At 39.6% G+C, this 22970-nt stretch overlaps 1 protein-coding gene across 1 annotated transcript in view; it reads left to right on the top strand.

Annotated features, from left to right (window-relative positions):
• Positions 1–22970, top strand: part of PTCHD3 (patched domain containing 3) — an 83685-nt gene that overhangs the window by 51652 nt on the left and 9063 nt on the right. The window contains exons 5-6 of the mRNA XM_006101420.3: positions 17601–18840; positions 21776–21897. Coding sequence (XP_006101482.1) covers positions 17601–18840; positions 21776–21897 — 1362 coding nt within the window. The remainder of the gene's footprint in view (positions 1–17600; positions 18841–21775; positions 21898–22970) is intronic.

The following is a 22970-nucleotide window of genomic DNA, read 5'->3' as shown; positions in this document are numbered from 1 at the left end:
TAAGAGTTTTTTCATCTGGCTTCATACCCATGACCCACTAGGCCTATTCACAGACATTTTGTGGCTTTGGACATGTTTCTCCACTGGCCTCTGGCTGAACTTGTTCTATGGCTTGAAATAGCAACACTAAAAAAGCAAAAAAACTCCTATTTAGCATTATATATTTTAAACTAGTCTTTCTCCAAGTGTGATTCATGAATCACAGGCATCAGAATAACCCAGATTAATGTTAGAATGCAGATTCCTTGGATTCATACCAAAAAATATAAATCGCATTCTCTGAAAGTGGAATCAAGAGAACATAATTTTAACTAAACCCACTGCTTTAGACCTCTTAACTACAACAATTTAGTATGTAGCTATTCTCAAATGCTATAGTTTAACATTAAATCATTTCTTGCTCAAATAATCTCAATAACTAGTAATCTAGAGAATAAACCTTAAAAGATGGATGAGACTACCATTTCCTCGAATATATCTGAAACACTGTGCCTCTCTCTGTGCCTGCCTGTGGTATAACTTCAATCAATCCTGTTGAGCTAAACTGAACCAAAACAGGAAGGAACAGTCAATTTAAGAGTCCAATAGAATCTACACCTGCACCTTTAAGCTTTTTAATCATTTTCTTCTCATTATACTTTCTTTTTCAGTAATTGTCTATGGAAAAATGGACACCTTGAATTCATATTCCTATTTACAATGTGAAAATGATGTTTAGATGATATATCACAGAAATGTTTGTGAACAAGGTTAGGACAATTATTCCCTGAGAAAAGAGATTAGCAGGAGACTGGCATTATTAAGATAGAAAACAGACTTACTTCTGCGTGCATATCCTTTAACCATTATGAATTCTGTCACAGACATGTCATGCTATTTCAATTTTGAACCAAATGTGCAAAACTTATTTTATGGTCATGGTAGCTGCAATTCTTTGAAGTATATTACCACCTCTATTTCACTGTAGTCTATTATTTTCCAAAATAAACCTTAAACCTAAGTTCAAGTCCAAATTTTCTAGCCATGTAACCTTCATAAATTCTCTAAACCTTGTTAAGTTTTAGTTCCTTTTATAAAGGAGATAAAATTGCCCAGAAAAGTTAAGCAACCTCCACAAAGTCATACAAGGAGTAAGGACCAAATTATTTAACCACTTTTAATACGTGTCTCATCCCTGAGAAGACAGAAGAAAAAATAAAACTATTTAAATTTTATAGGCAAATGAGTTAATAGTTGAGCTGTGACTGGCTCGGTGGTTTTAACAACTCTTTTTACTATTTCACACAGCCTTCTTAATCTTCTTTAGCTATCTCTAGCAGCTTCCAAAAGCATCAAATTTGCCACAAACAAGTATCATGTTAATTAAATGAGAATGTTATGCTTTTACCTGAACATGACATTTCCCTAACAGGTAAATTAGGTCTAAGACATGGAATAAACTGAGGTCTATGTAATAAGTTTAGAAGATTTTATTCCTGGATTAACAATTCATTAGCATACCAAACATGAATGTAATTTTGGTTTTACACCTATGCTTTTAAATTTATAACCACATGCACATTTAAGAAAAACATAATGTCACAAACTCAAAAATCAAGTAGTTTTCAAATCTCCGTGTTTTCACACTGCTAGTTGTCAAAACTGCCATATATTACTGTTTTCTCAACCTGTTACAGACAATGTTGTTTTAAAAATATAGGGTGAAATGTTATTTTCCTGGAAATCCAATCGCTCTAACTCCCATCTTTTGGTGTAGGCTGCCTCTCTGTGGCAGAATGCAATGTGCCATGTTCTATTTGGGACAATTTTCTCTCTCACTTTTTTTTTTAACTGGTAGAAAAGATCTGTGTAATACCCAAAAATACATAGATTTAAATACAGTGTTTCTACCTCTTCTTTCAGGGTCTTTTTGGCTCCATGTTTGGGAAGGTCTTTGGGCCCCAAGGAATTGTCCCCCTCACCAGGCAAGCATGTGTCACAACAGATGAAAGTAGTGTTTATGCAAGTAACAAATCAAGTGAAAGAGAAGTGCTGAAATAGAGTCATCCGTTGGCTGTCTTTTTTGGAAGCTGAAGTCATTATTCACTTTATATTGAGTGACCTCTGCTGGTCAGAAAGACACACTTATCAACAGACATTGTACCTACCAGAAAGCAGCTGGTTTTTTGTTGTTGTTTTTTTAATTTCCTGAAGGAATTACTGATCAACAATTGTTCTAACCTTATTTTTTATTTTTTCTTCTTTCTTCTTAGGCCATAAGATGATGCCCCCTGTTCCTTAAAGAACAATGATACAGCTACATATCCTATTTGAAACACTGAAAGTCAAAAGGCAAATATCAAATGGGTATCTTTAAAAAACATTGAGTTAATTGTTCTTCTCTATTAATTACCATTGTCAGTGGAAATGAAAGTAGCCTCACAAGGCCTTCTTAATAAAAGACATATTTGGGAAAGACATATATTCTATCATAAATATTTTGAGATTTGGTGCTTTGAAATATTTGATAACTGAAATACTAGCATTTGTATATTTTTAACTGAAAAGAACAAAATCTCCCTCTATGAGCACGACGTGTTGTATCCCCCCAAAAAGTAAAGGGTTTATTTAATTAAGCAATATAGTCACAGAAATGACATTTACCTTCTCTAAAACAGAACATGCTACCTTATCAGAAGCAGGAAAACTAATTAAGAGAAGATACCCAGAGGGTGATAGTACATAAACATTTCAATAACCAATTGAAGCTGCTTTGCTGTTTTCCTTGCGTTTGAACCCTAGGTATACCCAAAAGCATCACTGAGCAAACTGTGCATCTCATAATGACTTTAATAGAGCTCAAAACCTTAACATAAAGTATACCAACAAAACACCAAAGAAAATTATTACAAATCCTGATTGCTAATTATTGCAATATCCCCTCCCCTCTATTTTTTTTTCCTATTTAACAATATCCAGGAGGGAGGGGAAAAAAAAACATATTTAGTCTCTGCTTCAGCAACGACTGAAATCTATTTATATGCAAATAAGCTATCCATTATTAGTATGAGAAGAGACTTGTGCATAAAGGGAAAAATAAATTATCACGAGAAGCCATTAATGAAATCTATTCCAAAACATAATATTTTACAAGAGCCCTCACTCATGTAATATGTGTCTAAGCCTCAAGGGGAAATGGTGAGTTCTACACGGAGATGAAACGGATACCGCATTACTTCCCATGCCAATTTGTTTTATAAAATGCATTTTATCCTTTCCTCTGAAATGACTTGATAATTGTAACTCCAATGAGTCTTTTTAGAGAACTTTGTTATTGAAGTCAGAATCCTATGTGTTTGTTGTATAATTGCCAGACTTTTTAAGGGAGTTACAATAATTGTTATTCCCTGAGGTTCTAAAATACTAACATGTATTTTATACTCTAACCGCATTAACATAAAAATAAATGAGTTTTAAGAAGAAGGAACAGGAGTCTTTCTGAAATAAGTTACATTTCTATGGAAAGGAATACAGTAAGCAGTAATCAATAGAGACTATAAAATAATTTCATATGCTTTACCTATTTTTCTCTTTGGGTTTCTTGTTTTGTTCTTCTCAAGTTTATAAATTCCCTGTTCAGATGAGATTTGAATCTCTGACAGTTTTTAATATTGTAGATATCTTTTTCCTTCTGTCATCTACTTAACTTTGCCTAGGGTGCCCAATGTTGAACTGAAATCCTTAGTTTTGATATAATCAAGTTCATACAATTTTTTGCCTTGTGGCTTTTACTTTTGAAGTTTTATTAAGAAGTCTTTCTCTGTATTTTCTTCTATTAACTTTGTAGTTTTACCTTTTTATTCAGGTCTTTAATCCATCTGGAGTCCATCATTGAATGTGGTATTTTGTAAGGATTCAACCTTATTTTTCTTTAATTCATGTATTTGTTTTCCTAGTATGTGCTACTAAATTTTTTCTTATTTGTAGTGACATCTTTATGATAAATTGTCTGTATATATGCATGGATCTGAGCTGTTCGTTTCATTATTCATTTATCTTATTTTTGTGCCAAAACCCATGATGTTTTTAATATAGCCCTGCAATATGTCTTGATAAATGGTATGGGAGTTTCTCATTACTTTTCTTTTTATTCATTTATTCGTGTACCTTTATTTTGCATAAATTTTAGTGGGTCTTTCAATTTCTTCAAAAAGTGTAACTAGAATTCTAAGTAGCATTACATTTATAGATTAAAATAAGGAAAGTTGATGTATTTATTATATGAAGTAATCGCATTCAAGAGCCTTGAATTAACTTTTATTCAGACGATTGTTAGAATTTACAAATTCTAATAAATTACAAATTCTAGCAAGGGTGCTGAATATTTTTATTAGTTTTAGTAATTTCTGCATTTAAAAATTTGTTTTGCTATATGATGCTTTAATCAGAAATTAAAGGGAGTTTTATCTCTTTCAATCCTTCCACTTCTCCTATGTTCGTAAGTACTCTATTCTTAGGTATCGATGTGAACCACCTACTCTGTTCTTCTAGCCTTCAGACTGTGTGAAATAAATTTCTGTTGCTTATAAGCCAAGAAAAAAGCATATACTCATTCCTCTACTCATTTCTTTTGCTATTGAGTTATATAAGTTCTTTATATAGATTGAACATTTAACATTTACAGGTGTGATTATGGGTTTTCTCCCCATTTTTATGCTTTCCACACTGTATAACAGCATATTCTGTGATATCCTTATTGGAAATATAATTTGCAAATATATGGTAACAGTGAGTGTCCTTGTCTTCCTTCCTTTAGGCACAATGTTTGGTGCATAATTTATAATCTTTATCAAGTTATAGTTCTCTGAGTTTTTATTTTTTATTTTTAAGCACAAATATGTAAATTTAAAAGATATTATTTCTGCAGCTCTTTATTAAAGTACTTTTTATTTTCTTTCTTTCTTTTTTTTTTAATCCTTCTCCCTGAGATACCATTTTAGCTCAAGTATCACGGGGGGAATTGGTTATGCAGTAACTGCAGACTGTGTTCCTAATGCACAAGATAACACTTATGCCAAAGGCACTCCCTTCAGAGGGGAGTGGTCAGCCTAGAATAAATGCATTCTGTGAACTATACCAAATGAAACTGCTGAACTTCCCATTTCAAAGTTGCTTAAATTCTTGGGAATTTGCGTTTTCCTTTTCTTGTTTTAATTAATTATTAATCATTTTTTGTTTTTCAATTACACTTGAATACATACAACACTAAATTAGTTTCAGGTTTACACTCCCGTGACTAGACATTGTAAAATTTACTAAAGCACTTCTTAAAATAATACAATTCAAAAAAAGTGAAAACACCTTAAAACACACTGCTTCCAAACTCTTCTTGTCTCTATTGTGTTGATTGATCTTTGCTCCTTGATGACTAAGCAATTTAAGATGCAATGTAATGTCCTTCTGCCCATCACTCCCTATTATCCTTCACACCCGCATTTAAGAAAAAAAAAGCACCTGGAAGTGAGTATAGAGTATTATAGTGGGAAGGAAGTCAGCTGCTCTACTTACTCATCCTAAAGCAAAGCCCACTCTTCAACAAATCTCTGCCTTTGCCAAATAAGACAGAGTTGCAAATCAGAACTGATGCTAAGAGAAGGAGAGAATAGTACCACTTATGTCAGTGCACCCAAAGAGCACCCAAATAGATAGTCTTTTTTAACATGTGAACAAACACCAAAGATCACCTGGCATATGAGAAGAGCTAGCAACATGAAAGACCAGGACCAAAATAAATTTTAAAAACTGACCCTACAGGAAAAAGATAGATTAGAAAAAATAGACTTTAAAAAATCAAATAACATGCTAAATTTTATAATTGTAATAATAATAACATTTATAATAATATTGTCTCTATAAAAGAAAGAGCAGAGACAAGAATTATTCTAAGAGCACATAACTGTGGGTATAGCAAGCTCAATGAGACAAGAAAAACAGCCACAGGAAAAAGAATTTCTCAAATGTAAAAGGACTCTAAAAATATAAAGGTCCCAACTACAGCAATTTAGAAAAAATACTCAGCCATAAAAAAAAATAGCCATAAATATATCATTGTAAAGTGGTAGAATATTGAGCATAAAAAGAAAATCTTGAGTGTTTCCACAGAAAGGAAGACAAGCCACCTATAAAGGAAAAAAAATGTACACAATGCCATCTGATTATATTTGCATCAGCAAAACTGGACATTAGAAGCCAATGAAGCCAGATAGGAAAATGCAGGAGAAAAATGAAGACACTTTGGAACATAAAGTGCTGGCAGCACTGCAGTAAAATGAAAGCCCAGGACTAACATGCATCAGTCCTCAAGAAAAACTAATGCAAACTAAAAGTGATCAAGGAAGCTCCCACTGTGGATAAAAGGATAACCAACTCAAAAGAAAAGAAAGAAAATGTGTATGATTCCACCTACATTAGGTACCTATAGTTGTCAAAATCATGGAGAAAGTAAAATAGTGGTTGCCAGGGGCAGCAAGGATTATTGTTTAATAGGTAGTTTCAAGCTTTGCAAATTGAAAAGAGTTCTGTGGATGGTGGTGGTGATGGTAGTACAACAATGTAAATGTACTTAATACCACTGAACTGTACACTTAAAAATGATAAGCCAATCAGAGAAAGACAAGTATCACATGATCTCACTCATATGTGGAATCCAATGAACAAAATAAATTGATGAGCAAAATAGATTCAGAAACACAGAAGCATGGAACAGAGTGTTGAACCTCAGAGGGAAGGCAGGGGTTTGGTGGGTGGGTGGGAAGAGATCAACCAAAGAACTTGTATGCATATATGCATAACCCATGGACACAGACAATAGGGTGGTGAAGGTGGGGGGTTGGGGGGGGAAAGGGGACATAATGTAATACTTTCAACAATAAAAGCTTTAAATTATTAAGATGGTAAATTTTGTTATGTATGTTTTTTAAAAGATAATTTAAAGTCCCAGATAACTGTATAAAAAAGTTATGATCTAATATGCACCTAATTCATATGTATTTCTATGTTAATAATGTGTCTATCTTATGGTTCCATATTAGCTTTACATTTACCCTTTTAAATATTTATATTCCTTAACAAATTAGTGAGAAATTTAAATAAAATGTCTTTTATGAGTGTGATCACCTATAACTAATTTTCCAGCATAGATTTTGTTGTGTTTCAGTGAAAAAGTGATATGTTTGCCAAATGAATAGGCTAAAGTCAAGCAGAGTTGACAATTCATGTTTTATCTTTTATTAAATTTGCAAAATAACTGAAACCTTTGCTTTTCTAAGTATTAAAGCAATATTTCCCCAGGTTTTTTCTGCAGAATTACAGTTTTGCAGATGTTAATTGATGTCATACATATAAAATGCTCTCCAGACAAGTGATTTTAGGGAAAGTTGGATTAAACAAGGTTAAAACAGGTTTCTCTAATGTGGTCATGGCAGCACCTGTGATATTCTAATTCTCACATAACAAAGGAGTAATACAATGTGTGCATGTCCCACCACACGCTCGATCATGAACTCCCCTTCCCCCCTCAGTTTCTCATAGAGGTAATGTTGTGGAACATACTCTGGCAAATTTCTAGGATAGCCACCTTAGTTCTCCAACTTCTAGAGTAATTTTCAATATTTTAATTTTGCAATTATAATTTAAATTAGAATAAATTTTTTCTGTTGTTATTTAAACATTCAAAGAAAATTAAATAGTTCTCATTAAAAACCCACATATCATCTTTGATTTTGGATGTTATAAAACTGTGCTCCTCAGTTTGCATAATCAGTCACCGTTAGCAATGCATATTATTATCTACTCACACCATAGCTTTGTCAGTTTCAGCACGTAGTATCTTCTGGTAACTATCAAGTATGAACCAAAGAATTACATCAATGGTGAAGACATTTTCTAAAATTGATCACAGCTGCAAGAAACTTATTCATTTATATTCTCTCCAACCTCTCTATCCTGTAATCAAAAAACAACAAAAACAAACTAAGAAGCATAGTGGCTAGAGTCTGTCTTTCCAGCCTGAGGTGGACTAGAACTAATCTGCAGATGGAAGATTCAAAACCAGGTTGCCTGCAACATCATAAGCCCTCCTAAGGAGCATGGCTAGAAGAATTCAGGTAAAAGGCCACAGGAAAATTACTAGAGAAAACAGACAAGACCAATAAAATGTATAACACGCATCTGGAAACACAGCCTTCATAAAACCAATTCATGTTAAAGTCGCTTTTGTTTCAGGCATGGATGGAAAGAGAGATAATAAAGAAAGCTATCCAATTTATTTTTAAGTCTTATATTGTTTTGTTTCTTTTTAAGGTATGGACGCAAGTACCAAAAGCTAATAGCTACAATTTGGTGGTATTCTGAACAATAGTCATTTTTTAGATTGATGTTGCCCAAAAGGTTAGTTTATTATCCTCCACACCTAGTGTTGTGCATTTAAACAGAGTGGTTGCAAACAAAGGGATGAAATCAGATTAAATACACTCAGTCCCAAGCTTTGGAGAAATGTTTACATCTTGACCAAAGTCTCATTTACATAGACTTCCTCTTATTTACACAACCAAGCAAATAAATCTAACTTTCAATTCATTATTCTGGAAGACTATGATAAACCAAAGGTATGATCATTTATTCCCGATTACAGCTTGAATCACTCATTAATAGTCGATTTTTCATTTTATATTCTGGAGGGCTCATCTGTACACGCAGACCTTAAAGAAGATTCTCTGTCTTATATCTTCTATCTTATAGGTGCTAATTCATTTAACATTTTGGTGTTACAGGAGATCCAAAGAAGAAAAATAATCTAGTTCTACCTCAAGGAAATTCTAGTACAGTGGAAAGGGACATAAGATAAATACATGCATGCTTATATTGTAAGATAGAAAAAGATTAGTGCTATGGAGCTCTAAAAGAGGGAAAGATTTCATTTGGCTGGCAGACAGAAAAGAAGACATTTGTCTAGAAAAAGAGTAGAATTATGTTAAACTAGTGACCCGGCATGGGAAATCACGCGGCCCTGCCCACCCGCCCACTGCCCCGCCTTGACACTATGAACAAATTCCTATGCACACTGCGCATATCTTATTTTGAAGTAAAAAGACAAAACGGGAACAAATACAATATTTGTATTTGCATGTGGCCCGCGGCCCATCTCAGAGCATGCGGCGCTTCTCTCATCATGGCACTGGAGAAACTAGTGACCCAGCACGGAAATCACACAGCCCCACCCACCCGCCCACCGCCCCACCTTGACACCCTAACCTCTCCACCCAGAGCTCTAGTGCACCTGGTCCTGCCCCCACCCTAGGTCCTGCGAGTCACCTCGGGCTGGTCCCGCCTACTCTGGGCACCTCTCTGCCCCCCCCCATTTCCCTTTCCAAAGGAAAAGGGGGGCTTTTCTTCTCTGGGCCGGGGGGAAACCCGGAAACCCCCCCCCGCCAAATTTTTAAGGCTCCTTCCCGGGGAGGCCCGGCGGCGCCCCTTTCCCCTGGCAGGTGGGCAGTGGGCCCCCTGAGTCCGAGCGGTGGATGGCGAAGGCCTGGTGAAAGGGGCCCTATGGGGTTTTCTCCCCCCCCCTCCCCCCCCCGGGGATGGGTCCCCCCCTCCTCCGGGGCCCTCCCTGCTTTTGCCCCATCTTTGGAGCAATTGGGGGGGCTCCGCCCCACTGCACACACAGCCTCCTGCTGAATAGTCATTATGGCGTGAGAGCGTCATGACCATTAGCATATTAGCTCTTTATTATATAGGATAGGTATGAGCTATTCCTAGATGAAGGAAACAACGCAAACAAAATCTTTACAAAGCAAAACAAGGCATGGTTTGGGAATTGACTAGTGTAATTTCATTAGATGATATAGTAGACAAACAGAATAATGGGAGGGATGAAGAATAGAGAAGATAGGGCTAGAATGGAAAGTCTGGGACCACAATATTTAAGTTGAAGTCTTTGCATTTACATAATAGTCAATGGTAAGCTATGAAATGTTGGTGATCTTGGGAATAATATGAGCAGAGCTGTGCTCTAGGAGATTCTTAAACCACTCTTAAATTCTTACATATATACTAGAGGTGTGGTGCATAAAATTCATGCACAGGTAGGGTTCCTGGGCCTACCCTAGCCGGCAATCAGGGCCGATCTGCAGGGCAATTGGGGCCCCCCCTGGCACCTGACTTGGCTGGCCTGGGGCCTGCAGGCTTGGGGCAGCTCCTACATTGAGTATGTGCCCCCTGGTGGTCAGTGTGCATCACAGTGACGGTCATTCCACCAGCTGTTTCGCTGTTTGGTCGATTTGCAAATTAGGCTTTTATTATATAGGATGAAAAATAAAAATGGCTTCTGACATCATCCTGATCTCTGCCTTGTCTTCCCATTGCACTCTCACTGTGTACATGGCTATGTCCAAGTTTCCTCTTTTTATAAGGACACCGGTTGTACTAGATTGGGGCCCTCCTTATTTTAATGCACCTTCATATTAACTAAAATCTAAAACAGCCCTATTTCCAAATAATGTCACATTTTGTGGAATGATAGGATAGGGCTTCAACATATGAATTTTTGAGATAAATAACAATGTATAACAGGAATTAAGATCATTTGTTCAAATGATATACGCACTCAATCATCCAAGACAAACACAGGCAGGAAAGAAAACCAATCAAATTAGAGAGAGGAACTCTACATATTAAAGTTCTATAGATCCATTTCATTTCAATAATTCACTTATCCATGCACTTAAGAAAACTTATTGACTAATACCAATGATGTATAGATACAATCGGGGATAAAGGAGCTCATATGCCATTAGGGACAACCTGACACACGTTTTATAACCTGCACAGAGTAACGATTTTTAAAATGCTTGTTTAACATTTATTTAGTGGCAGGGAAAACAAACTGATATCCTATAAATAAAATTACATACTTTTTTCAAAATTATGTATTAAACCTGAATTAATGTTTACTTCTTTCCCCATTTTAAAACAAAATCTATTTAAATGTACATCAGTTTCTGAACATTTGAATCATGTTTATTTTGATAGCTGGTTTCTTTAAAGCTATATCATAATTGAAAAATTTCAAGGTGCTCAAAAGTATATTGTGCTTCCTTGGAACAGCTACATTTCAGAGACAGGGACAGATTTGTGTGAACCAATGCAATCCATCTTTTTTTATTGAATGTATTGGGGTGACATTGGTTAATACAATTATATAGGTTTCAAGTATAATCTATAGTACATCATCTGTATATTGTATTGTGTGTTCACCACACTGAGTCAAGTCTGGTTCCATCACTATTTATTTCCCTTTACCCTCTTCTAAATCCCCTATGCCCCTTTCTCTTTAGTAATCACCATGCTGTTTTCTATCTGTGAGGGTTTTTTTTCTTAATCCCTTCACCTTTTTCACCCATCCTCCTCCAACACCCCTCCTCTGATATCTCAGTCTATTCCATGTACCCATCCCTGCCTCTGATTTTATTTCTTTCATCAGTTTATTCTGTTCACTAGAGTCCACATATAAGTAAAATCATGTGGTATTTGTCTTTTTCTAATTGACTTATTTCACTTAGCATAATGTACTCCAGGTCAACCTATACTGTCACAAAAGGTAGGAGGACTACATTAAACTAAAAAATTTTTGCACAGGAAAGGAAACCATCAATAAAATGAAAAAACCCCACTGAACAGGAAAACATGTATACCAGTACATCTGATTAGGACTTAATTTCCAAAATTTATAAAGGGTCCTGGATTGCGAGAGGGGGAAGGTCAGGTTGAGGGACCCCCCTCCCTCCTGTGCATGAATTTCATGCACCAGGCCGCTAGACTATATATATAAAAGCCAAGCAATGAGAATGACCAGAATGACTGGAACAAGTGGTTGCTATGACATGCACTGTGGACAGCCAACAGGCCTGATGGGGGCGGGGCAGCCGGCCAACATCCCGAGGCCCCTCCCCCTGGCTACCCAGCCCCAGATCAGCCCCCCTACTCCAATCGGGGCCAGGGCCGGCAGCCAACCTCCCTCGTCCCCTACCCCCGGCCAGCTGGCCCCGATAGGCCCCAATCAGGATGGGTCGGCCAGACCCCACCCATGCACAAATTCATGCACCGGGCCTCTAGTTCCCTAATAAGGGACAAGTTAGACAAATTGATAGATTCAAACAATTGACTACTGTGAGGCAATTAATATACACATATAAATATACACATTTACATGTGTATATCTCCCAGAGGCTAGGCTTCCTGCTACAAAGCATGTGGCCATTTTCCCAGGTCACTTAACTTGTAAAGGTGAGGCCAGAGCTCAATCTGGAGCATAGGACCTGAGACAGAGAGGGAACATGCCTAATGCTGTGGAAAGGTTATTGTGTCATAATGAAGGGGAAAGGTCAGTACTGAGTTTTGGCTTTCTACTGTGGAGGAAAGATGGAGAGATAGGGAGTTGGGGACCTGAAGAAGAGGATGCCCGAGAGAGGATGCACAGAAGTTGTGATAGCCAGCGAGAAGCAGGGTTGTTAGTAGCAGAGTGAAGATGTGAACCAGCCAGAAAGAGACACCCTGTGGTGGGGGTGGCTGGTGGTGGGGCAGGGGGTGGGGGATTGTTAGAATACTATAGCCTGTAGGCCAAATTCAGCCCACCACCAGGTTTTGTATAGCCTAGGAGCTAAGAATGATTTTTACATTAAAATAATTGAGAAATAAGTAAAAAAGAATGTCATGTTATGACACATGAAAATTTTATGAAATTTAAGAGTCAGTGTCCACAAATACAGGTTTATTGAATCAGGCCATGCCGGTTTCTATGCATATTGTCTGTGGCTGCTTCTCCCAGGGCGGAGTTGAGTAGTTGACAGAAACCACGTGGCTCCCAAAGCCAAAAATATTCTCTATGTGGCCTTTACTGAAAAGTTTACTGACTCCTGCCTCGTGAATTTTCAGAAACTATACATGCTGAACACTCACTTTTGCCCAGCATGATGCTGAGCTCTTTCCATGTATTTAATATAAACCTGTGAACAACTTTATGAGGTAGGTACTATTATTATCCCCTTTTCACAGATGAGATTTTGAGAGGCCTAGGTACTTGCAAGGTCAAATCATTAATGAGTGGAAGAGCTAAGATATGAACCTGGGCTGTCTAAGTCTGGGAGATCATGTACAATATCCTATTTTAGTGCCATTTCTTGTCTGTTTTATGATGTAATCCCTACCAGTTATGCCTCAGAATGCCAGTATTGCTCAGAAAACCATTGCCTCCTGGTCTCAGTCTTGCTGAGCAGAATTAAGACATTATCTGTATTTATACTTGGGGCAAAGGGTCAATGGAAGAGGACTGTATCCTGGAGGAATTGTAGCAATTTAATTACATTTGGTTTTTAAAAAGGGAGTGCATGCATGTATATGTGCGCTCTTAATGTGAGAAAACAAGACAGCCCCCCCCCCCCACGACCCCCGCCCGGAGAAAGCCCCCCCCCGCCCCCACCCCCCGGGGTTGAGCTCTCCCTCCTCCCCTAACCAAGCTCCTTATCAAGTAGCCTTCCCCGCCTCCAGGAGCTCGCGAAAAGGCGCCAGCCAGGGAGCGGAACGCGGGCCCGCGTCCACAGGCTCAACGCTCCGGAACCAGAGCCCTGAATTTGGGACAGGCGCCCAGCGGGCAAGGGGGCGAACAGCCGGGTCATGCTAATCTCCTCCCCGTCCTCCCCGACGTACCCCTGTGCTCTAGCCTGCATCCTTATCCCCTCCCCGGCGTCGGCAATGTTTCAGGGTGCGAAACGTCTCTTCTATGGTGGGGTGCCTCGGGGGTTCTCCACGTTGCCCCTTTCTAGAAGCCCCAAGGGCCTCCAGGGCTGGGTGGGCTCACCGGATCTTGCGGATGCGGGGAGACAGGACAAAGCCCAGTCTCCCTGGTACCAGATCTGGCTACAGAGTTAAGGGGGGCTTCTCTGGCAGCTCCTCTCTGGGGACGGGGTCCGGGGACTCTGCAGGGGAGGTTGAAAAAGGGGGAAGAAAGGCGAGAGCGGGGGGGGCAACTCCGCCCTTGGGGGGAAGGGCCAGAAGCTGCCTTTCTAAAGATAGGAACCGGCCGCGCACTCCATTTCAGGCCGGACTTTGCTTCCAAAGAGATCGGGGGGAAGCGCCCATTCGCCTTATGAACTATATGCTTTGAGAGGGAGGCAAGGTAAGTGCAGAGATAACATGGTTGTAAGCATTTTGTCCCGTGTTGCTATTTCTATTTCAGGTGTGCGGGGTGGGGGAAGAAGAAACTGCAGAGAGGTGTTCTTTTCCTTCACCTCTCCAGCCTTGTTTTCACTGCAGGCTCTTGCCCAGGGCGCAAACAGGCGCACCTACCCTGGTTGGGCCCTCCTCTGTCACACCTGTGCCCTTCTGAAAGGTAATGTGACCCGCAGGCAGCTTGGCGACCCCTCTTCCCTGACTCTGAAGCCATCACTTGCATCCAGTTCTCCAGTTCACGTGATGCTGAGCCAAGTTTCAAGGGACAGAAGATACCTTCCTTCAACATCTAAAGGTTTTCTTAAAAAATTTATTTAATTGTTGACACTATTATAGATGTCCCCAATCCCCCCGCTTTACCCACCTCTACCCAGCCCCCGCCCCCCTCCCTCTGCCCATCACTAAGAGTTCCTTTTTATCAGAAGGTCTTTGGGAAAGGAGCGCTCTTGATCACCCAAGCTCTCCCCCTGGCCTTTCGATTACATGCTTTTTCCTCCCCCCCCCCCCCAGCTGTTCCATACTTCCATGCCTCTGGTTCTGTTTTGTTCCTCAGTTTCTCCAGAGCTGTGAGATTTTATATCTTTCTCCCATTCTCGTACCCCTCCACCCCGAGGGATCTCACTGGCACATTGAGGAGGAAAAGGGCAGTTTGGTGTTGAGGAACGGGGGGAGCACAGTGGGGGTCTATTCTTCACTGTGCTGGAGAAGGTTAGAACCCAACTCTCTTGAGTTTTAAGCCGCGTGGTGGCAGTGGGGCTCGTGTAACACGGGTCTGCACCAATAAACACAAAAACATATAAAATGAGGCCCACATAAATCTATCGAATAGGGCCCTTAAATTTCAGAGGAGGAAGAAGGCAGTCCTGTTTGTTTGCATGCTAACTGGGAAAGAAAAAATAGAGAGAGCTCTTCGTGAACCTGTGCCATTTTCTACAGGCCTTCAACTGGAGGAGATGGGGATGAAGAAGAATTCCCCAGGGAAAGGGAAAATAATTGTCATTGTTAAGTCACTGGAGCAATGAACTAGATATTTATATGCAGTTGAAGAGCACAGAGATAAAACCAGAGATTGCAAAGTCCACGCATTTTATTTGGTCCCGATTCTTTGGGAAGGGGGCTTTAGGAGGAACTGCAGGTTGGTTGCTAATTAATGGGTCCAAGAATTGGTGTATTGAGTCAAAGCTTGCATTTTTTAAATGAAATAAAATAAAAAATACCATTACACATAATAAGAGTATGTTCTATCTTTCATAAATAGGTATGTACTGGGACAGCCATGTAATATGTATTTTCTTACTGTTCCTTACGGTAAAAACTTGAAAGCCATGGATGTAGTGCAGGCTGCTGCCCAGGGCCACCCAACTAGTTAGCATTTGAGAGGGAACACAGGTTCCTTCCCAGCGATCCTGTGCTCTGTCAGCAATTCCATGCTGAATTGTAGAGAACAAAGAGGAGGTGGAGGAGGAGAAGGAGGAGGAAGAGAAAAGTGACCACTTTTGAGCCCTTTGTTCATTCTTTCAACAAATGTGCTTGCCCAGCTCCTAGGCCTCAGGTCTGATGCTGAGATCTGGGAATTCAGGCTTATTAGGCCTCTCACAGTCATGGTCACTAAGCCCCTTAGCTTTGGGCCTCCAGATACTCCTGCTTCCCCCAGGGTAAATGAGACCCCTGTTATTTCTTTCTCAACTCCAGCTAAGGCTGAAGTGTTCTCTCCTGATCAGTGACTGCTATTTTTCTCCACCATTTCACACATTGAGTTCAACTTTTAATTGCACTGGAAATGCTGCTGAGACAATATTGTCGAAATGATGCTTTTGGCCCAAGCAAACACAGTGTGTTTTATGTGCTACCTGGTAGCATCATCAAGAGCAAGAAGGGCCCTGCAGGCATGGCTTCGTGGTTGAGCATTGACCTATGAACCAGGAGGTTACTGTTCAATTCCTGGTGAGGGCACATGCGTGCAGGCTCAATCCCCAGTGTGGGGGGTTGCAGGAGGCAGCCGATTGGTGATTCTCTCTCATCATTGATGTTCCTATCTCTCTCTCCCTCTCCCTTCCTCTCTAAAATCAATTATATATATATATATATATATATATATATATATATATATATAATTTTTTATTTTTTTTTATTTTTTAAAAGAGCAGGAAGGGGATGAAAAATACTAATTGAATTTTCATTATGTGTCAGGGAACAGGTCTGAGACCTTTCCCATGTGTTACTCATTTAGTATAATTTATGCAGCAGTTTGTATCCCCGAGCCAGTCCTGCTTTGATCTGTGTCAGCACTGCCCAGGGGCTGGCTTCAGTAGAATTCAGTTTAATTAAATACCTTCCTCCCAGCAGTGCCCTCTCTCCCACTCACCCTGCCTTTTAATTCAGGAGACCCTCGAGTCCACCTTGCCTGCCTTTGCTTTCACCACTGCCATCCTCAGAATCCGCTCCAGGCCCAACTCTCTGCTTTCCTCTCCTGTTGCTGACCCTGATCTTTCAACCCCTGTTCCCAACTCCAAATTCAAGCCAGTTCCTAGGGAAATGCATCTGTGCCCTCAGATGTCGATACTGACTTCACAGAGAGGGCCAACTTGTGATCAGAATCAAATGTCTAACATTCCTACCATTTTCTAACACGGTGTCCACCCGTTTTGAATCACTGGCGTATATTAAGTGAATGTCATTCTCCCAACGGAATAAAAATGAGTAGATGTTACTTACCACACAAATTCTCAAACCTTTTCTTCTTTTCTTGACCTTCTACATTTTCCTTACCAAGTGGCAAGAGAACTACTAAAAGCTAAGGGTCTAAAATATGGTAGGGTTTTCCTCAATAGATTAGGGAGTAGAGATAAATTCATAGATCAAAACATGCATGAAAAGTAATATAAACAGCCCTAAGAAGACTTCTGTGAGCTGCTAAAAAAAGAAGTCCTGATTCCTTAGCTTGCACACACACATACATACACACCACCACTAACCAGTTTACTCTTCTGTCATAGCATTTAAGAGATTAAGAAAAAAACCTCATAGACACAGACAATAGTATGGTGATTACTAGAGGGAAAAAAGGTGGGATGAGGTAGAAGAAGGTAAAGGGGGGATAAAAGGTGATGGAAGGAGACTTGACTTGGGGTGGTGAACACACAATATAATATACAGACAATGTATTATAGATCTGTACACCTGAAACCTATATAATTTTATTAACCAATGTCACCCAATAAATTCAATTTTAAAAAATCACTCAGCCCTCTCTCTCTGAGGAGCCAAAACTTGAGGCCCCTGGGAGCAGCGCTAAAATACTGAAGTATTTTTTTCTATTAACGAAATCCTGAGAGGACACATTTGGGGCTAGTCGGGCTACAAGACACGTGGTCCCCAGTGGAAGCTCCAGCATCCAGGCAGGAGCAGCCATGTTCAGACTTCTTAGAATTTCCAGGAAACCGTTGGGAATCCGTTGGGAAACCGTTGGCTGCGGTAGAGATAGGTGCTCACCCAGCAGCTACTAGCCTTTCCTTCATGGAAATGAGTCTGAGCACAGCTGAGCTTGGCCCAGGTATGGAGCCCGAGCCCACAGAGAAGCAACAACCAGAGTCCCTGCCGAAGCCATCGGGGCCTGGACCAGACTCGGATGAAGGGGCAGATCTGCAGGCAGCACCACTCCCGGCTGAGAAGGCAGAGCTGCTCTTGGAACAGAAACCTGAGCTGGACTGGGCTTCGGGGCAGCATGCAGAGCCACCAGGAGCTATGGAGTCGCAGGAGTCAAGTTCGGTGGGGTGGGATTCACCTCTACGACGGTCCTCAACCGAAGTGTCTCAGAAGCACCGCTGCCACACCAACTGCCTGGAGGCTCCGCTCTCCCGGGCCTTCCGATGGTTGGGGTGGGAGGTGGGCTCACACCCCTGGGTCTTCCTGCTGGTGCCCATTCTGCTGACAACTACTCTGACCACTGGCTTCATTTACCTGCCCAAGGATGAAGAAGAGGACCTCGAGGAGCAGTACACCCCCGTCGGGAGCCCGGCCAAGGGAGAACGGCGCTTTGTGCAGGGACATTTCACCACTAATGACTCTTTTCACTTCTCCATCTTCAGGATGAGCTCTGAGGTCCAATTCGCTTCCATTCTAGTGGTGTCAAACTCTGACACCGTGCTGAAACAAGAAATCTTGTCAGAAGTTAGCAGATTAGACAGTGCGGTGCAGGCTCTGAATGCGACTCAGGAAGATGGAACCCCGATCCTCTTCAGTCAGGTGTGTGCCAAGAACCAGGGCATCTGTGTGCCCTCCAACCCCCTCCTGTTCGCCTGGCAGGTGAATAAGAAGCTTGACCTGAAAAGCATCACCTTCCCCATCTACATCCAAAACAGCCAGCCTGTCTCCCTGGCGGGCACCCTTGGTGGAACCATCTTAGGCAAGCAGATGGGAACAAACTATTTACTCCTGCAGGCCAAAGCCATGCGGCTGCAATATTACCTGAGAACCCAAGAAAAAGAGAATAGTGAGCATAGCAAGAGGTGGCTCGTACATTTCCTGGACGAATTTAGCAATATTAAAGAGAGTTTGGCCTTGAAGATGATCCGGGTACGTGGCAGCTGGGGTTGATAGGGAGGCCAGGAGAAAGTGGGAGGGATAGGACGACTTGTTCCAAGGACCATAGATCCATAGGTAGCAATAGCACTCCCTGAGTGATGGAGTCCTTGATTTGAAGCTGAGCGTGTGCTACTGTATTTGGCACTTAATCCAACTTTCTTTAACACCCAGAAGGATGCCACAAATCTTAGGTCCTTGTTAACATTTGGGTGGAAAACACAAATCCTACATCCTCAAGGTAGGTCTGTTCAGTACAGACATTGATCTTCAGGCTTAGTTTTGGGGATTGGTTTTCCAGCCAAATTACGTGGGAATTCTTACTTTTAGTTAGTCTTTGCTGTTTCCAGGAGCACCCTAAAATTTGTTTGAAGTTCACTGGAATACAAAGCAACAAACAAAAAAACTTCAAGCAAATGTTCCATAGTGTTACTGAAAAAGATAACTAGCTCAGCATTTTTTTTTCAAGTAAATTATATCATAGTGCCAGAAACATGGTAACTGTTCAGTAATTCTTGTGCCAGCAAACCTACTAATACTTCTGAATAGCCTGGTGAAAGTGAGTCACCCACTGGAAAAAGCCTTTGAATACCAGGCCTTTCTGAAATGATATTTATGCAATTAAAATAGTGAAATATAACAACCTAATAAAAATTTAGAAAAAGCCACAATTTCTTTAGTTATTAATAATTTCACAGTTTTATGTAAAATTTAGATTTTGTATTTTTTGGAAATTGTAAACTTTAGATTTTTGTAAGAAATTTTGGAGAACATGCTGGAGATTTAGGGAAAGAAGCAAACTATATTCTTTATTCCAAAATGATAATTCATGTATTTTGATCTTTTAAAGAATTTAAACATTTTATTTACCAATAAGCTAGAGTGCTTCAATAGTGTTTGTAACTCATTCGCAAATATTGTAATTAAGAGTTATTCATCCGAGTACATTTTTGTGGCAGGTGGTCACTTTCTAGACAACTGGAATTTGACGCAGTTGCTAAGATGGTGCCCTTTTTGTTTTATGTGGCATACCTTCTAATCACATTATTTTCAATCGCATCATGCCCAGGTAAAATATTTTTATTTGTTGTCTTGTTTTTTATGCATGCTATAAAGTTGGCTGACTCTATCATTTAAAGAAAAATACAAAGCAAACAACGATATTTATGAACTTCTTCCTCTCCACTGGCTCAGATGAACTAATTATTTTTATCTTTATTGTTGAGAGTATTACAGATACACCCCTCTTTTCTTTTCCCCTTACTCCCCTCCATCCAGTTCCCACCCTGCACCTGCACCAGACCTTCACCACCCTATTGTCTGTATTCGTGGGCAATGAAAACATTCATGTAAGTTCTTTGGTTAATCTCTTCCTGCCACCACTCTTCTTACCCCCATTCCCTCTGAGATTCATCAGTCTGTTCCATGTTTCCAAGCCTGTGGTTCTATTTTATTCATCAGTTTATTGTGATCATTATATTCCACATATAAGTGAGATCATGTGATATTTGTCTTTCTCTGACTGGCTTATTTTGCTTCAGCCAACCTCATAGCATGCTATAAAAAAAAATGAAATGAAAGTATTTTACCCGTAGCATGATGCAATTGAAAATAATATGATTAGAAAATATGCCAAATAAAACAAAGGGATCACTGTTGTAGAAGTTGTCTCAAATTCCAGTTGTCTAAAACGTGATGTAAAGTAGACCACCTGCCACAAAAATGTGCTCAAATAATTTTTAATTCTTACTTTAAGTTAATCTTTGCTGTTTCCAGGAGCACCCTAAAATTTGTTTGAAGTTCACTGGAATAAAAAGAAACAAACAAAAAAACTTCAAACAAATGTTCCATAGTATTACTGAAAAAAGATAACTAGCTCAGCATTTTTTTTCAAGTAAATTATATTATAGTGCCAGAAACATGGTAACTGTTCAGTAATTCTCGGGCTAGGAAACCTACTAATATTTCTGAATAGCCTGGTGAAAGTGAGTCACCCACTGGAAAAAGCCTTTGAATACCAGGCCTTTCTGAAAGGATATTTATGCAATTAAAATAGTAAAATATAACAACCTACTAAAATTTTAGAAAAAAGCCACACGTCCTTTAATTATTAATAACTAGAGGCCCGATGCACGAAATTTGTGCACCAGGAGAGGGAGGTCCCTCAGCCCAGCCTGCACCCTCTCACAGTCCGGGACCCGTTGCTTCTTACTGCCCACCTGCAGCGGAGGTGGAAGAGGCTCCCGCCACTGCCCCTGTGCTCACCAGCCGTAAGCCCAGCTTCTGGCCAAGCGGCACCCCTGTGGGAGCGCACTGACCACTAGGGGGCAGCTCCTGCTTTGAGTGTCTGCCTCCTGGTGCTCAGTGCACATCATAGCGACCTGTTGTTCCTCTGTTTGGTCGATTTGCATATTAGGGTTTTATGTAGGATTTCACAGTTTTATGTAAAATTTAGATTTTGTATTTTCAGACATTTTAAACTTTGGATTTTTGTAAGAAACTTTAGAGAGCATGTCAGAGATTTGGGGGGGGGAGCAAATCCATATTCTTTATTCTAAAATGATAATTCATGTATTTTGATCTTTTAATGAATTTGAACATTTTTTTCACCAATAGGCTAGAGTGTTTTTTTTTTAAATATATTTTATTGATTTTTTACAGAGAGGAAGGGAGAGGGATAGAGAGTTAAAAACATCGATGAGAGAGAAGCATCGATCAGCTGCCTCCTGCACACTCCCCACTGGGGATGTGCCCGCAAGCAAGGTACATGCCCTTGACCAGAATCGAACCTGGGACCCTTGAGTCCACAGGCCAATGCTCTATCCACTGAGCCAAACCGGTTAAGGCGTAGAGTGTTTTAATAGTGTTTGTAACTCATTCACAAATATTATAACTAAGAGTTATTCATCTGAGTACATTTTTGTGGCAGGTGGTCTACTTTACATCACTTTCTAGACAACTGGAATTTGAGACAACTTCTAAGACGGTGATCCCTTTGTTTTATGTGGCATACTTCCTAATCATATTATTTTCAATCGCATCATGCTACAGGTAAAATATTTTATTTGTTTTTGTAAACTATTTTTTTAAATTTATTGAGGTAAAACATATATATAGGTAATATAAAATGTCATTTTAACCATTTTGAGTTTACAATTCAGTTGTATTAATGACATTCACACTGCCGTGCAATCGGTACAACTCTCTGTTCCCAAATATTTTCCATCACTCCGAACAGAAATGCTGTAATATTAAGCAATAACACCCCAGTGCCTCCTCCCAGCCCTGGTAAACCTTCAATCTACTTTGTCTCTGTGAATTTGCCTATTCTACAGATTTCATATAAGTGAGATCATATAAAAGTTGTCCTTTTGTGACTGGTTTACCTCACTTAGCACAGTGTTTTCAGTGTTCATCCATAGTGTAGCATGTATCAGAACTTCATTTATTTTTGTTGCTTAATAATATTCCATTGTATGTATACACCACATTTTATTTAGCCACTTGTCTTTTGATGGGCACTTGGGAATATTTCTCCCTTTTGGCTATTATGAATAATGCTGCAATGAACATTAGTATACAAATATCCATTTGAACCCCAGTTTTCAATTCTTTTTCATTATATACCTAGAAGTAGCATTGGTGGTGTGTGATAAGTCCAGGTTAAGTTCTTGAGAACTGCTAAAGTGTTTTCCACAGAAAACACCTTTTTATATCCCACCAGCAACATCTCCACTTCCTCACCAACCTTGTCATTTTCTGTTTTATGGATTATAGCCATTCAAGTAGATATAAAATATTATCTCATTGTGGTTTTGAGTCACAATTCCCTAATTACTAATGATAAGTATCTTTTGATGTGTTTATTGGCCATTTGTATATCTTCCTTGGAGAAATGTCTATTCAAAGCCTATACTCATTTTTTAATGGGGTCATTTGTCCTTCTGTTGTTGAGTCCTGTTATTGATGAATACTTTATATATTTTAGATATTAAACCCTTAACAGAAAGATATATGATTCTGCCACTCTGTGAATTATCTCTTCACTTTCTTGATACTGTCCTCTAATGCCCAAAAGTTTTTAATTTTTATGAAGTTCAATTTATCTATTTTTTCTTTTGCTA

The sequence above is a fragment of the Myotis lucifugus genome, unplaced genomic scaffold (genome assembly GCF_000147115.1).
Source record: "Myotis lucifugus unplaced genomic scaffold, Myoluc2.0 scaffold_357, whole genome shotgun sequence".
NCBI lineage: Eukaryota > Metazoa > Chordata > Mammalia > Chiroptera > Vespertilionidae > Myotis > Myotis lucifugus.
Note: the sequence above shows the minus strand (reverse complement) of the source record. Positions and strands in the feature narration are given on the sequence as shown.